Genomic DNA, 15,595 nt, shown 5'->3' on the forward strand with positions numbered 1-15,595 from the left:
TTTATAGGTGAAGGAAAATTGTACTGGAATTGCTTGGAAAATTTCAAACACTCTGATAATATTTTAGAACTAATAACAACCATGTTTGTTATGTGCTCCCATAGCAAAAGTATTTACTCCCAATCAGTATAAAACTTAACAATCCAGTAAACATTTCAAAATCATATTTAACTAGCTGTGCTTCCAACCTACATATTCCCAATTTAAAAAATCAAACCTTAATACTCAAATTTACCATTATACTGGTGACATGCAACAAAGAACAAGTGATCTTTCTGAAGACTCAACGTCCAGTGTGGTAGCCGTTGGCCACAAGTGGCTATTGAGCACTAAAAATACAGCTAGTCCAAATTGATAAATATTTTAAGTGTAAAATACACACTGGCTTTTTAAGACTTAGAACAAAAAAGAGAATATAAAATATTGAGTTTTTTATATTACTTATAAGTTGAAACGATATTTTGGATATGTTGCTTTATAGAAACTACATCATTAATTGTACTTGTTTCTTTTCATTTTCTTAATAAGGCTACCAGAAAATTTCAATTACATACGTGGCTCACATTATATTTGTATTGGACAAAGCTGCTCTAAAGATCCACGTAGGGCTTTCGAGGGGACTGTAAATATGCATTAGGAGACAGGGGCTTTGAATAATTTCTCCCATCATAGTTTCCTGTTGTCATCTCTTTTTACATACTGGGTACTTTCCAGGAGTCTAGCACAGCTGGATAAGCCGTAACAGAAAATCAACACAGTATACCCGAAGGACAACACAATAATATGGGCTCTCTGGCCATTCCTGCTTTTTGCAGCTGCTGCTTTCATAAGATGCTACAGCCAAGGAGTTTTTAATTACAACAATTATGGCTTTTTTGGGGGGTGGAAGGTAAATTTTCTGTATGGAGTAACAAGGCCACAGTGCCTTAAGAATGGTTTGATGGAACCTTTGGACAAGGGTAGCAAAGAAAGAAAAGGCGGGGAGCAGTGACCCACGCCTGTAATCCCAGCACTTTGGGAGGCTGAGACGGGTGGATCACTTGAGCCCAGGAGTTTGAGACCCACCTGGCCAACATGGCGAAACTTCTTCTCTACCAAAAATACAAAAACACTAGTCAGATATGGTGACACGTGCTTGTGGTCCCAGCTACTTGGAAGGCTGAGGTGGGAGGATGGTTTGAACCCAGGAGGCAGGGGCTGCAGTGAGCTGAGATCCCGCCACTGCACTCCAGCCTGTGTGACAGAGTGAGATTCTGTCTCAAACAAACAAACAAGTAAAAAAGAATTATTAGTGATCCTGGAGGAAGCCAAAAAATAAGAAGCATGGAAGCGAGTTTAAGGAAGGCTCTTAGCGATCTCAAGTGTGAAATCTTAGATCATCAATATGAGCCTTGGATCTAATTACAATGTAATCCCTTTTGCACATATATTCATTGTTTGCCTGTAATCATCAGCATCACCAGGTGTTGATAGATGCAGGAGGAAGATACGGGGGAGGATCCCAGGAGAATCTTGGACCAGCCTGAGCACTGGGAGAACAGGATGGAGCCACGGAAGTTCACGCTGCTTGTAGGGGGAAGGAGCCTGCATTTTTCAGTTCCTGTGTATGGCCTGGAATCAATCTGTGAGGTGGGGCCTGTTAGCAGAAACCCCTCTCGCTTTGCTGAGAGTTTTTTTTCTTTTGCCCATTTTGACCAATAAATTCCGTTCCCCTCACCCTTCGATGTGTCTGCATGCGTAACTTTTCCTGGTCATGACATAAGAACCTGGATTTAGCTGAACTAAGGAGCAGAAATTCTGCAACATTTGCAACTGTATTACTTTTTTTTTTTTTTTTCAGATGGAGTTTCCCTCTGTTGCCTAGGCTGGAGTTCAATGGTGTGATCTTGGCTCACTGCAACCTCTGCCTCCTGGGTTCAAGCAATTCTGCCTCAGCCTCCCAAGTAGCTGGAATTACAGGCATTTGCCACCATGCCTGGCTGATTTTTGTATTTTTAGTAGAGATGGTGTTTCACCATGTTGGCCAGGCTGGTCTTGAACTCCTGACCTCAGGTGATCCGCCCGCCTTGGCCTCCTAAAATGCCAGGATTACAGGCATGGGCTGCAGCCTGCAACAGTATCACATCTGATCAGTATAGACTTTCCTTTGCATCTCAGGTGATTGATTTATTAACTGGGTCAGTGCTGTACACCACAGAGCCACTAGCCACACATTTGGCTATGGAGCAGTTGAAACTGTGACTGAGGAGCTTAAGTCAAGTTTAAGTAGCTACATGGCTAGTGGCTGCTGTGTTGGCCGGTACAGGTCTGGAGCCTGGCTGCTTCGTGTGTAACAGCAGCACATGTAGGGAGTTGGTTAGAAATGCAGTATTTCATATTCTACCTGGACTTCCTGAAATACATCCTGCAGTTTAAGAAGATCACCAGGTGACTCTTAAGTACATTAAAGGTTGGAAAGCACTTTAGGACCTAGAGTAGGGGGTCTTATTGAATACATTGAAGCCCCTAAAATTGTATTAAAAGTTCGCATGAATTTGTCACACACACACACACACATATGGATACACTTCCCCGCTTTCCTTCTCCTGGAAGCAATGTCTATACTTCTCCCTCAGATTTTCCAAGGTATTCATGATCCAAAACTAAGTTCTACCCTACACTAAGTGGAAAAGCAGATTTCATTGAACAAAGAAAGCCTTAAAGTTATCCTTTGCTAAGCAAGTAAATGCTTTTGAATTTACAAAGATGAGAAGCTGGCCATACTCAGCTTTGTCATTCTTCCAGTGTGGTTTCATTTCTTCATATGTCTGAAATAAAAAACTACATGTACACTCCAGGTCTGCTTTGGTTTCAAAAAGGCACATGCACATCAATGCACATTGGTAGCTATAAAACATTTATATGTATTCTATTTTGTATTATACACACACATCCTTATTTTTTTAAGTGCAAATTGACCACAAAATGCATTCCAGTGCAAATACCAGTCGATGTTAATTCATACAGCCTGGAGCAACTGGTGAAGTTTTAAGTACTGAGGTACTATTGCAGCTGTTACCAATTTTTTGGTTGATTCAGGAATCAACCAGAAATTTTTAAAACTGGTATAATGGCTGTCTACTTATTACCTACAACATGAAATCATGAAGATTCAGGAAGCAATCAGGATTTTTTTTTGTTAGTATAATAGCAGTCTGGTTATTATCTACAACATGAAACCATGAATAAAAATATTGGAAAGAACAATCTTGATTATTTAGCTTCCTTTCCTGTTACAGAATAGTGTTGGTTTTACATTACAATAAAAATAATGATCCTTTATTATTTCTCTTAGGCAAAAATTTAGGAAGCAATGATACTTTTATGTTGAGGATGAGGTTGCTTTCAGGCTTTGTAAATTTGTCTAAGAGAAACTTCCTCCCTTTCTGAACAACAAAAAATGTTCTGAATTCTATGCTAAAGCAATAATTTATTTCAGGTTGACTAAGTCCCTAGAGTTAGGTGGTGTGCCCCGAGTCTCAAAACAGCTTGAAGAATCCGCCTTGAATCATTATTTATCCACTGGTGTTTATGAAGAAACATGTACAAACCGGCACTAGCTAACGCAGCCAGGAAAATTAACGATAGATCCGTATTTCCCAGATGAAGAAAACACAAGTTTAGCTTCACTTTTGTTTTGGAATGCAAATTTATACTGGTCGAGCATCCCAAATCTGAAAATCCAAAATCCAAAACTTGCTCACTGGAGCATTTTGGATTTTTGGATTCCAACCAGTAAGTTGAAGTACAAATCTAAAAAAAAATTGAAAATCCAAAACACTTCTAGTCCCAGGCATTTTGTGTAAGGGATACTCAACCTGTAAATGCAGAACTGCTGAATGCAATTGCAATAGAAAGACTTAGATCCCTTCATAAATAATTTTCTGTCAGATGAAGGACAACTCCAGCTATTACTGGAAGGTACAGGCAGGACTACTATACATTTAATACACATTTGGCTTTTGTAAGACAAAATATATATATTTATATACATATTTGAGACAGGGTCTCACTATGTTGCCCAGGCTGGTCTCAAGCTCCTGGGCTCAGGCAATCCTCCCACCTTGGTCTCCCAAAGTGTACAGGTGTGAGCCACCGTGCCTGACCTAGGACAAAATATTCTTTCAAAACTAGCTAGCTAAAAGGATAATTTACTGGGCTGGGCATGGTGGCTCACGTCTGTAATCCCAGCACTTTGGGAGGTAGCAGTGGGCAGATCACTTTAGGCCAGGAGTTTGAGACCAGCCTAGCTAACATGGCGAAACTCCGCATCTACTAAAAATACAAAATTAGCCAGGCCTGGCAGCAGTGCCTGTAATCCCAGCTACTTAGGAGGCTGAGGCACGAGAGTCACTTGAACCCGGTAGTGTGAGGTTGCAGAGAGCCAGGATCACGCCACTGCACTCCAGCCTGGGTGACAGAGCAACACTGTCTCAAAAAAAAAAAAAAAAAAATATATATATATATATATACATATATATATATATATGTATATATATATATATAATTTACCATGCTATTTCCAATCTTTTTTAAGCCTCAGCAGTGTGGTGGTGATGGATGTCATTAAAGCAAAATGGCTGAAAAACAGTTCTCAATCTCGTTTCTACTACCAGATACAAGACAAATGTCATTCACATTCCCGTGGTGCGATGCTCCTGGTATGGTAGCTCTTTTCCATTCCTTTCTTTTCTACTCCATAAAGCACACTGGAAGGTGAGTGAGTGATTCCAATAACCTGGAGTCCAGTCCAACACAGTCAATTATTCATAGCATTTGACTCAGTTTATCCTCATACTTCACAGATGATCACAACACATTTTGGTGTCAACACCATTTCTGATGAGGACCCCTCATTCCTTTAGTTCCTTACCTTTAGTCAAGGTCAAGATTCTTATCTGCACTCATTTTGATATAGTTATTTGATTTATTTACATAAACAGTAGAAAGGAGATTTTAAAAATATTTACTACATTTGTTTCTAGAAATCATAGAAAATAAAAATTGATACAATTATGATATACAACTTTAGAAAGGCGTATTTATCCTTTCACACCAGAGAAGTTTATGCAATGCCAGACATGGAAATACCAAAGCCATTGGTGACAAAGGGTAAATGCTACTGATAGAAGAAGGCCTTGTCCATTTTTATAGTTTTCTTCTCTAACATTATTTATTTTTGAGCAAATACAAGTCCAGTGGAAAGAGTTCTGAACATAAAAGGCACCTAGAGTAAAAATTAGACCTTAACTAATAAAACAGCTGTACACGTTTACATCAAGAAAAAAAATCCAGCCAGCACAGCTCACGCCTGTAATCCCAGGAGTTAGCCTCAGCAACACGGCAAAACCCCCGTCTCTACAAAAAATACAAAAATCAGCTAGGCGTGGTGGTGCCCGTCTGTACTCCCAGCTACTTAGGAGGCTGAGGTGGGAGAGTCACTGGAGCCTGGGAGGTCGAGGCTGCAGTGCAAGATTGAGAATTGCAGGATTGCACTGCAATCCAGCCTGGGCTACAGAGTGAGACCCTGTCTCGAAAAAAAAAAGAAGAAAATAAAATGGGTCTATCAATGCAACATTCCTGCAAGGCATTGATAATATAAATGCAAAAGCCACTGCAACTAAGAAGTCTATAATGCTTCCCTGAATCTAGTACATAAGCAGGATAATGACAATCACTTTTTGTTTATAAATTTGTAGATGTCCTAATATTTCAATCAGCATGAGTACTGTATTTATATTTGTGGGTGGCAGCTCTCAAATTATCCATAGTCCAGATTTGTTTTGTTGCATTTGCTCTTAAAATGCATTGTTGTATACTCCATCACAGATGTGTCAAATACTCCTGCTGTCTTTTGAGAATGTAGCAAAACCTAAACCTGCTACTTTAAACCAAAGTCCTTTTTTTATTATTGTAAAGCTGACATTTTACTCTGATTTCAGCACCTGAAGTATATTTTGACTAATTTATATTCTGAGCTAAAATTAAGAACCTCAGGATTTGTGTACATGTACAAATATTGCAAATTATTTCTTTAAGCTAATAAAAACTTAAAAAAACAAATAATTTTTTATTACAAAGATTTGAAATCCATATATGAGTCTGAACTAAGACAAAAATGCACAGGGAGCCAGGAAGCAAACACTTGTGTGCATTTTCTAATCTGTGGACAAGGTACTGCTCAGCGAAGCCAGGTTGTATTCAGCTGCGTCTGGTTCTTGATACTGGTATCCATTTTTAGCACTTCTCGAATAGCCATGGTGGCGTAAGTAGAAGGGGGTAGAGAAAAATCCATTTTCAGAGCCCTGTATTTGCCTTCTGCAAGGCAAGAAAGAAAACAGTCAGAAAATGAAGGCAGCTGCAGACAGACCAGCGAGAGTCACATAATCTCTAAGCAAATACAAAGAACTATGCTGCTTTCCTTAGACTCCACTTCCCAGGGGGCCTCGGAGAATGAGACCATGGAAGTAAGAGATCTGTGAGTGTGAACCTGCTGAATGGTTACAGAAATTCTGCCCAGGAACTTTCACAAAAAGGCAGATGACAGAAGAACACAAAAGAGAAACGCATGTAAAGTTAAAGAAATAATAATAAATTATGGCCTGGGAAAAAACAGAACAAGAATTTGATGATGAGAATGCCAATTTAATTAATTAATTAATTAATTTTTTTGAGACAGAGTCTTGCTATGTTGCCCAGACTGGAGTGCTGTGGCGTTATCTCGGCTCACTGCAGCCTCCACCTTCCGGGTTGAAGGGATTCTCCTGCCTCAGCCTCTGGAGCAGCTGGGATTACAGGTGCCCACCACCACACCCAGCTAATTTTTTTTTGTATTTTCAGTAGAGATGGGGTTTTGTCATGTTGGCCAGGCTGGTCTGGAACTCCTGACCTCAAGTGATCCACTTGTCTCGGTCTCCCAAACTGCTGGGATTACAGGTGTGAGCCACCATGCCCGGCCACCAATTTAATTTTTTTTTTTTTTTTTTTTGAGATGGAGTCTTGCTTTGTCGCCCAGGCTGGAGTGCAGTGGCGCAATCTCGGCTCACTACAAGCTCCACCTCCCGGGTTCACACCATTCTCCTGTCTCAGCCTCTCCGAGTAGCTGGGACTACAGGCGCCCGCCACCACGCCCGGCTAATTTTTCGTATTTTTAGTAGAGACAGGGTTTCACCGTGGTCTCGATCTCCTGACCTCGTGATCCACCCGCCTCGGCCTCCCAAAGTGCTGGGATTACAAGCGTAAGCCACCGCGTGCGGCCAACCAATTTAATTTTTTAGACTCTTCCTGAATTTTCACTCACCTTTGGTAAGTCTCTGTGGGGGATGGGGAGAAATACTCCATCACCTAATATCACAACCATCTATAACATGCACTTATTTTCAGGAGGATTTACTGGTTTTAATTACTAACTTCCAGCCATAATTGCGAAAGTAAAGTCATAAAACACAACAATGAAATCATGGGTGGTGGTAGTGCTTGTAAGAGCAGTTTTCAAAAAAAAATTATGTTTTTGTTTAACAAAACATTTCAAAGTCAACACAGAACTGATGACTGAGTAAACTTACCAGAAGCAAAAACTGGTGGTGGCTTCCCTTCTAGGTTGTCAACATCTGTGTTGAAAAGTGGAATTTTGGGATCATCATACGCAACGACTTCCCTTCAAAACATATGAATAAAGATAAGTGTGAATGTGAACTTTCATAAAAGGTACTAAGCCACTCATCATCATTTATTTAGCAAGAAAAACACGTAAGTTTACTGTAAATAATTATAGTTAGGAATCTTGAATAACAGAGCAGGGCCAGATTTTATACCTAAGTTTTGCTTATATTTATAATTTTTTTTTTTTTTTGAGATGGAGTCTCAACTCTGTCACCTAGGCTGGAGTGCAGTGGTGTGATCTTGGCTCACTGCAACCTCTGCCTCCTGGGTTCAATCGATTCTCCTGCCTCAGTCTCGCAAGTAGCTGGGACTATAGGTGTGTGCCACCATGCCTGGCTAATTTTTGTATTTTTAGTAGAGATGGGGCTTCACCATGTTGGCCAGGGAGGTCTCAAACTCCTGACCTCAGGTGATCCACCCGCCACAGTCTCCCAAAGTGCTGGGATTATAATGTGAGCCACTGTGCCCAACTCAATCCAATTATATTCTATTAGTTATTTAAAAATGTACAACTGGGGCCAGGCATGGTGGCTCATGCCTCTAATCCCAACACTTTGGGCGGCCGAGGTGGGATGACTGACTAAGCCCAGGAGTTCAAGACCAGCGTGGGCAACATGGTGAAACCCCATCTCTTTATATTAATAATTAAAATTTTAAAAATGTACAACTGACAGACCTTTTTTTTTTAGACGAAGTCTCGCTCTGTCGCCCAGGCTGGAGTGCAATGGTGAGATCTTGGCTCACTGCAAGTTCCGCCTCCTGAGTTCATGCCATTCTCCTGCCTCAGCCTGCCGAGTAACTGGGACTACAGGCACCCGCCACCACACCCAGCTAATTTTTTATATTTTTAGTAGAGACAGCCGTTCACCGTGTTAGCCAGGATGGTCTCGATCTCCTGACCTCGTGATCCGCCCGCCTCGGCCTCCCAAAGTGCTGGGATTACAGGCGTGAGCCACTGCGCCCAGCCGACAATTCTTTTTAAATGAAGTTGAGAGGCAATAAACTTCACTTTGCACAGCTGTGATCAAATTACTTATGGCATTTACATTTTCTCCAGAGTGGGTGCAACAACCAAGAACAGCTTGTTACTAAGAAGGAACAGTTCTCTGGAGTGCAGAAGACAAAGTCCAACCATGTGGACCTCTTGCCTATAATCCAGAGAGAAGGAGGTAAGAGAGATGGAGAAGAGAAGGAAATAGGGAATGAAATAATTTCCTGGCAATAGGCAACTAGTTCAGGATTTCATTTTAAAATTATCAAATAAAGCTTTAGATAATACTGGGTATTAAAATTTGTTTCTGAGACAGGGTTTTGTTTTGTCACTCAGGTTGGAGGGCAGTGGCACGATCACAGCTTACTGTAGCCTCGACCTTCCAGGCTCAAGCAATCCTCCCACATCGGCCTCCCAAACAGCTGGGACTACAGGTGTGCACCATCACAGCAGACTAATTTTTGTAATTTTTTGTAGAGATGGTCTTGCTATGTTGTGGAGGCAGGTCTCAAGCTCCTAGGCTCAAGTGATCCTCCCACCTTGGGCTTCCAACAAAGTATTTTTAAACGAACTAATACAAGTATCTTTTCCTCTCTAGAAACATGATATTAAAACAACCAGAGCAGTGTTTGGAACTCACAGCTAATTCTAAGTAAGGTAATTTGCTCAGGGATAGCTCTGTAAGCAAATCTAAGTTTTCAGAAATAGGAAAAAAGTTCACTCTGTACACATTTCTTCAATAATTCAGTGATGCCAACAAAATGTAAATGAACTCACTTCCCATAACTGTTTACATTCAAAACAGCTTCTCTATTTCTTTTCTTTTTTTAGAGACAGGGTCTCACTATATTGCCCAGGCTCGTCTCAAACTCCTGACCTCAAGCAATCCTCCCGCTTCAGCCTCTCGAGTCTCCGGGCTTACTTATGAGACATTGTGCCCGGCTTAGCTTCACTTACTTCTTGATGATTTGAAAAATACAAAGTAGTAGAAGTAGTGGTAACAACAGTAATAATAACAATTAATAACTAACACTTATGAAACACTTATATGCTGGGTTGTAAGTACCGAAAAATACAGTCATGCACTGCTTAACAACAGGGACATGTTCTAACCCTTGTCAGGCATTTCATCACCGTGTAAACATCACAGAATGTACTTACACAAACACAGACGGTATAGCCTACTACACGCCTTGGTTATAGAGTATAGCCTATTGCTCCTAGGCTACAAACCTATACAGCATGTTACTGTACTGAATACTGGAGGCAACTGTAACACAATGGTAAGTACTTGTGCATCTAAACATAGCAAAGGCACAGGCTGGACGTGGTGGCTCATGCCCATAATCCCAATACTTTGGGAGGCCGAGGTGGGAGGATTGCTTGAGCCCAGGAGTTTGAGGCTGCAGCAAGCCATGATTATGCCACTGCATAAAAAAAAAAAAGAAAAGAAAGAAAAGACAGAAAAAGAAAAGGAAAAGAAAAAGAAAAGGAAAAGATAAAAGAGAAAAAAGAAAAGAAAAAAGGTAAGGCCAGGTGTGGTGGCTCGTGCCTGTAATCCCAGCACTTTGGGAGGCCGGGGCAGGAGGATCACCTGAAGTCAGGAGTTTGATGCCAGCCTGGCCAATATGGTGAAACCCTGCCTCTATTAAAAATACAAAAATTATCCAGGTGTGGTGGCAGGTGCCTATAATCCTAGCTACTCTGGAAGCTGAGGCAGGAGAATCGCTTGAACCTGGGAGGCAGAAGTTGCAGCGAGCCAAGATCATGCTATTGCGCTCCAGCCTGGGTGACTAGTGAAACTCCGTCTCAAAAAAAACAAAAGGTAAGTAAAAATATGGTGTTATAATCTTATGATACCACCATCATATAAGCAATCTGTCACTGACTGAAAATTCTTGTGCAGTACATGACTCTATATAAAGTGAAGCAAAAGCTTACAACTTATATGGTAATTCGGTTCTATTTCATTCTAGATGATTACTCACCAGCTAACATTCTGAGGACGAATAATGATCTTTCGGTAGGCCCCTGACAAGGAATAATCTCGAATTTTGTGTCTCATGTTGTCAATATCAAGATTGTCAGCTGTGAGCATTTCCCTGTAGGCTTCTTGAACTAATATAAAATACAAAAAGTTAGTTGAAATGCAGCTTGTCAGTCAAGTTATCCTGAACTAGATTATAAACAGAGTAACATGTAAGTTCAGTTAGACTGCCCTAATAAAATTAGTCACCTTAATTTATAATCCAAAATCTGTTCCCTGGAATCAAAATTTAGTGACTTAGTAACTAGGACTATGGTACTGAGCTTTGGTTTGGCCAATTTGTAAGTTATTTTTGCAACCAGTCACAGTACCTGTGGTGTAAGGTTCCCAAGCCAACTACAAAAGGCCATTTCATCCAAAGTTGCTAAACTACATTTTATATGGGCTGAGAGTTGGAAGACACCATATACAGAGGCTTCAAACTCTCTCTGGAAGAGGCAGTTATAAATAAATGTATAAAAATAAGAGACCTTGGAAAACCATCTGGCTCACCCGCGCACCTGATGTACAGTCTTTTTTATAGCACTCAAGAGAGACAGTTTTCCAGCCTTCGCTTGCACAGTCATTAATGGGGAAATACTTCGTGAGGCATGCAATTATTAGAAAGTCCTTCCTATTCCAAGCTGAAATCCATTTTCTTATAACTTCTGTTGACGCTTTGGAACAAAGTGGATTAACTGTCCTCTTCCACATATAGTCATAAGTACTGGATCTTTCAGCCATATCTTCTCTAGACCAAACAATGCTTCCCTTAGCTGTCCCTCCTTTAACATTTCTGTATTTCCCACCAAACCTTTATCTGCCCCAGGATAACAGGCTCACATACAACAATAACTCCAGATATTTTAAGCTTTTTATCCAAACTACTATCAAACTAGGCCTTTTCTATCGGCATTTGATCACTGGGCATAAATGTGGGAATTTACATTTATTCCTATTAAATACATTCTGCAGTTTTTTTTTTTAACATCTTACTAAATTATTTATTGCAAACTTGCCCCTCTATTACAACTTGTGCTAGCCTTCTACTCATTCAGTAACTAATATAAGACATTAAATATGAGGTGTCATACATATTAGATAAAATAATGGATGGATAAATGCAAATACATTGAAATTGTGTTTTTAAAATGAATACTGCAATAGAATATTATGCAATTCTTAATACTTATTTTTCATATAATTAATATTAACTATTTTGCACAATTTGCAAATATAACAAGCAAATTTCTTTGTTCAAGTTACTCAAAAAATATTGACTAGAACAAGTCCCTCACCACACACTAAGGACAATAGGGATCCCTCAGTCAAGCCCTGTCAGGTACCAGGTATGCATGTGTTACATACCCAGAAACCTGAAATATCACCCATCCAGTCTACAAATGGCCATCCTGGCTACAAGGTTTTCATGAACGGCTTTGTCAAAGGCTTTGCTGAATTTATGTTCTAATTGGTACTGGCAAAGTTCCTGATCCCAAAAGGTTTAAGAGAGAAGAGGAAAATAATGTGTTCTTTCTTATGATAGTTGATTTTGGGTGTCAACTTGACTGGGGTAAGGGAGACCCCAACAGCTAGTAAAACATGATTTATTTTCACTGCTTCAGTGGGCACTGAGCTCAGCCTTCTCAGAGGGAAATCCAGGTGGTTTGGCATTTGATTAGAGTGACCGGACTGTGCCGGCTGTTTCGGTGAGGGTGTTTCTAGGGAAGACTGGCATGTGAGTTGGTGGGCAGAGTGGGGAAGATCTGCCCTCAAGGTGGGTGCACACCTCCAATCAGCTGGGGGCCTGGATGGAACATAAAGGCAGAGGAAGGCTGAATTCTCTCTCTCTCCTTCCCAGAGCCAGATGCCCTTCTTCGCCTGTCTCTGGATGTCAACTCTAGGTTCTCTGGCCTACGGACTCTGGAACTTATACCAGTGGTTCCCCAGGTCTCAAATCTTTGACCTCCAACTGAGAGTTATATCATTGGCTTCCCTGGTTCTGAGGCCTTCACACTTGGACTAAACCATGCTGCTGGCTTTCCCAGTTCTCCCATTTGCAGATGGCCTGTTGTGGGACTTCTCAACTCCACAATCAAGTAGGCCAATTTCCCTAACAAATCCCCCCCCTCCTCCTACCTTTTTTTTTTCCTGAGACAGAGTCTTGCTCTGTCACTGAGGCTGGGGTGCAGTGGCATGATCGCAGCACACCGCAACCTTTGCCTCCTGGGCTCAAGACATCCTTCTACCTCAGCCTCCCAAGTAGCTGGAACCACAGGTGCGCACTACCAGGCCCGGCTAATTTTTGTATTTTTAGTAGAGACGGGGTTTTGCCAGGTTGCCCAGGCTGGTCTCGAATTCCAGAGCTCAAGCGATCCACCCATCTCAGCCTCCCAAAGTGTTGGGATTACAGGCGTGAGCCACCGCGCCTGGCCTATTTATTTTATTTTATAATTTCAACTTTCATTTTAGATTCAGAGGTAGAGTTTCTTAATTTAAATTACCCATGTGAATGCATCCCTTTCTGGGAGACTGTCATAAATAACCAAAGTTAATATATGCTTGAAATAGTAGCTTCATTATGTTAAACTTGTTTTAACTATTTTCCCCATACAGGGAACTTACTTTTATGCTTTGGGTAGGTAACATCGAAACCAGGCAAGGGCATTACCACATCATGGATAGAGTAATTATTAATATCATCTTCCTCAATATAGGTGGCTGTAGCTGTAAATTCACAAGTGAACAATAAATTAAGAAAATAGGCAATATTGTTATGAACTCAATCTTCTAAAATTATACACATCTAAGCAAGTCAGAAGTACAAGTTGGTACAGGTTCAGTGCCTTGAAAGCTTAAATTATGCCAGGCACGGTGGCTCACGCCTATAATCCCAGCACTTTGGGAGGCCAAGGCAGGTGGATCACCCAAGGTCGGGAGTTCGAGACCAGCCTGACCAACATGGAGAAACCCCATGTTTCTAAAAATACTAAAATTAGACATGCATGGTGGCACATGCCTGTAATCCCAGCTACTCGGGAGGCTGAGGCAGGAGAATTGCTTGAACCCGGGAGGCAGTGGTTGTGGTGAGCTGAGATCATGCCATTGCATTCCAGCCTGTGTGACAAGAGTGAAACTCTTCTCAAAAAAAAAAAAAAAGAAAGAAAAAAAGGAAAAAGAAAGTAAGCTGGGGCCAGGAGCAGTGGCTCACGCCTGTAATCCCAGAACTCTGGGATGCTGAGGTGGGTAGACTGCTTGAGCCCAGGAGTTCCAGACCAGCCTGGACAACATGGCGAAACCCCATCTCTACAAAAAATATAAAAATTAGCTAGGTGTGGTGGCAAACACCTGTAGTCCCAGCTACTTGGGAGGCTAACACAGGAGGAGCACCTGAGCCTGGCAGGTTGAGGCTGCAGTGAGATGTGACTGCACCACTGTGCTCTAGCCTGCGTGCTGGAGTGAGACCCTGTCTCAAAGGAAAAAAAAAAAAAATTAAGTTTGGATATATATCCTTCTGTCTTTTCTACTCTACCCAAGAAATAAAAATCAAGGACTTAGAAAAAGTAAACGAAATTCTTTTTTGTTTTTTGAGACAGGGTCTTGCTCTGCCACTCAGGCCAGAGTACAGTGGTGTGATTAAGGTTCACTGCAGCCTCAACCTCCTGGGCTCAAGTGATCCTCCTGCCTAACCCTCTCGAGAAGCTGGGACTGTAAGTGCGTGCTACTACGCCTGGTTAGTTTTTTAATTTTTTGTAGAGATGAGTCTTCGTTGCCCTGGCTAGTCTTGAACTCCTGGACTCAAGTGATTCTGCTGCCCTGGCCTCCCAAAGTACTGAGATTACATGTGTGAGCTACTGCACCAAATCTAAAGTAAAATTTTCAATGAAAAATTTAAAAACAATTATCTCTCAGCTGCATCCACATTTTTTTGAATGCCTACTATTTAAAATCAGTTCCTCTATCTTTCTTAAATAAAATAACACAAGAAAACACTGTGAAAAGCCACCATACTACAAAACCGTATTTGCAGTGGAATCATAAATGCTGGGGGGAAAAAAAAACAGTTAAAAAAAAACGGAATGTACTTAAGAGGATGAAACATAGCGGCACCCAGGACATTAAAATACACTGGATGTGACCAACATGGCATGAGGAAAAAAAGCTAAATCAGGAAAAATAATTTAAAATTTCTGAACAGTTAGAACCTTAGTGGGTTTATGGGGTCCGCCTGCAGATGAGCAGACCATGTATTCGGCTAATAGATGGTAGCCTAGTATGGCAGAGACACACATGGAGTTTGTAATCAGATAGATTGAACTCTGAATCCCAGTTTTTTCTGTTTTTAACTAGCTGTGGAACTTTGGGCAAGTGACTAAACCTCACCTGAAAAAACAGAGAAAATACTTCACAGTAACACTGGGGCTTTAAGCTAAAAGACACAGGTACAGGGCTTAGTGCCAAGGCCTGGCACACAGAACAGGCTCCATGGAAGATGGGATATTAGGACTGTCTTGGGAACATTTTGGGCACAGCATATACTAAACGCCCATTCTATCTGAGTTTGAAGAAACTCTTCTTTTTTTTTTTTTTTTGAGACAGTCTCCCACTGTTGCCCAGGCTGGAATGCAGTGGTGTGATCTCGGCTCACTGCAAGCTCCGCCTCCCGGGTTCACGCCATTCTCCTGCCTCAGCTTCCTAAGTAACTGGGACTACAGGCGCCTGCCACCATGCCCAGCTAATTTTTTGTATTTTTAGTAGAGACGGCGTTTCACCGTGTTAGCCAGGATGGTCTCGATCTCCTGACCTCGTGATCTGCCCGCCTCAGCCTCCCAAAGTGCTGGGATTACAGGTGTGAGCCACTGTGCCCAGTGACTTGA

General features: G+C 41.3%; 1 protein-coding gene across 2 annotated transcripts in view; it reads right to left on the reverse strand.

The window, feature by feature from the left end:
- Window positions 1–4,936: 4,936 nt before the first annotated feature.
- The window catches only part of PUS7 (pseudouridine synthase 7), a 62,131-nt gene continuing 51,472 nt past the window's right edge, over window positions 4,937–15,595 (reverse strand). For both annotated transcript variants that reach the window (XM_032761334.2, XM_032761333.2), the window contains 4 exons: window positions 13,344–13,445; window positions 10,681–10,810; window positions 7,605–7,696; window positions 4,937–6,357 (listed from right to left, as the gene is read on the reverse strand). In XM_032761334.2, the coding sequence (XP_032617225.1) occupies window positions 6,221–6,357; window positions 7,605–7,696; window positions 10,681–10,810; window positions 13,344–13,445 (461 nt within the window). In that variant the 3' untranslated portion in view covers window positions 4,937–6,220. The remainder of the gene's footprint in view (window positions 6,358–7,604; window positions 7,697–10,680; window positions 10,811–13,343; window positions 13,446–15,595) is intronic.

The sequence above is a fragment of the Hylobates moloch genome, unplaced genomic scaffold (assembly GCF_009828535.3).
Source record: "Hylobates moloch isolate HMO894 unplaced genomic scaffold, HMol_V3 SCAFFOLD_1, whole genome shotgun sequence".
NCBI lineage: Eukaryota > Metazoa > Chordata > Mammalia > Primates > Hylobatidae > Hylobates > Hylobates moloch.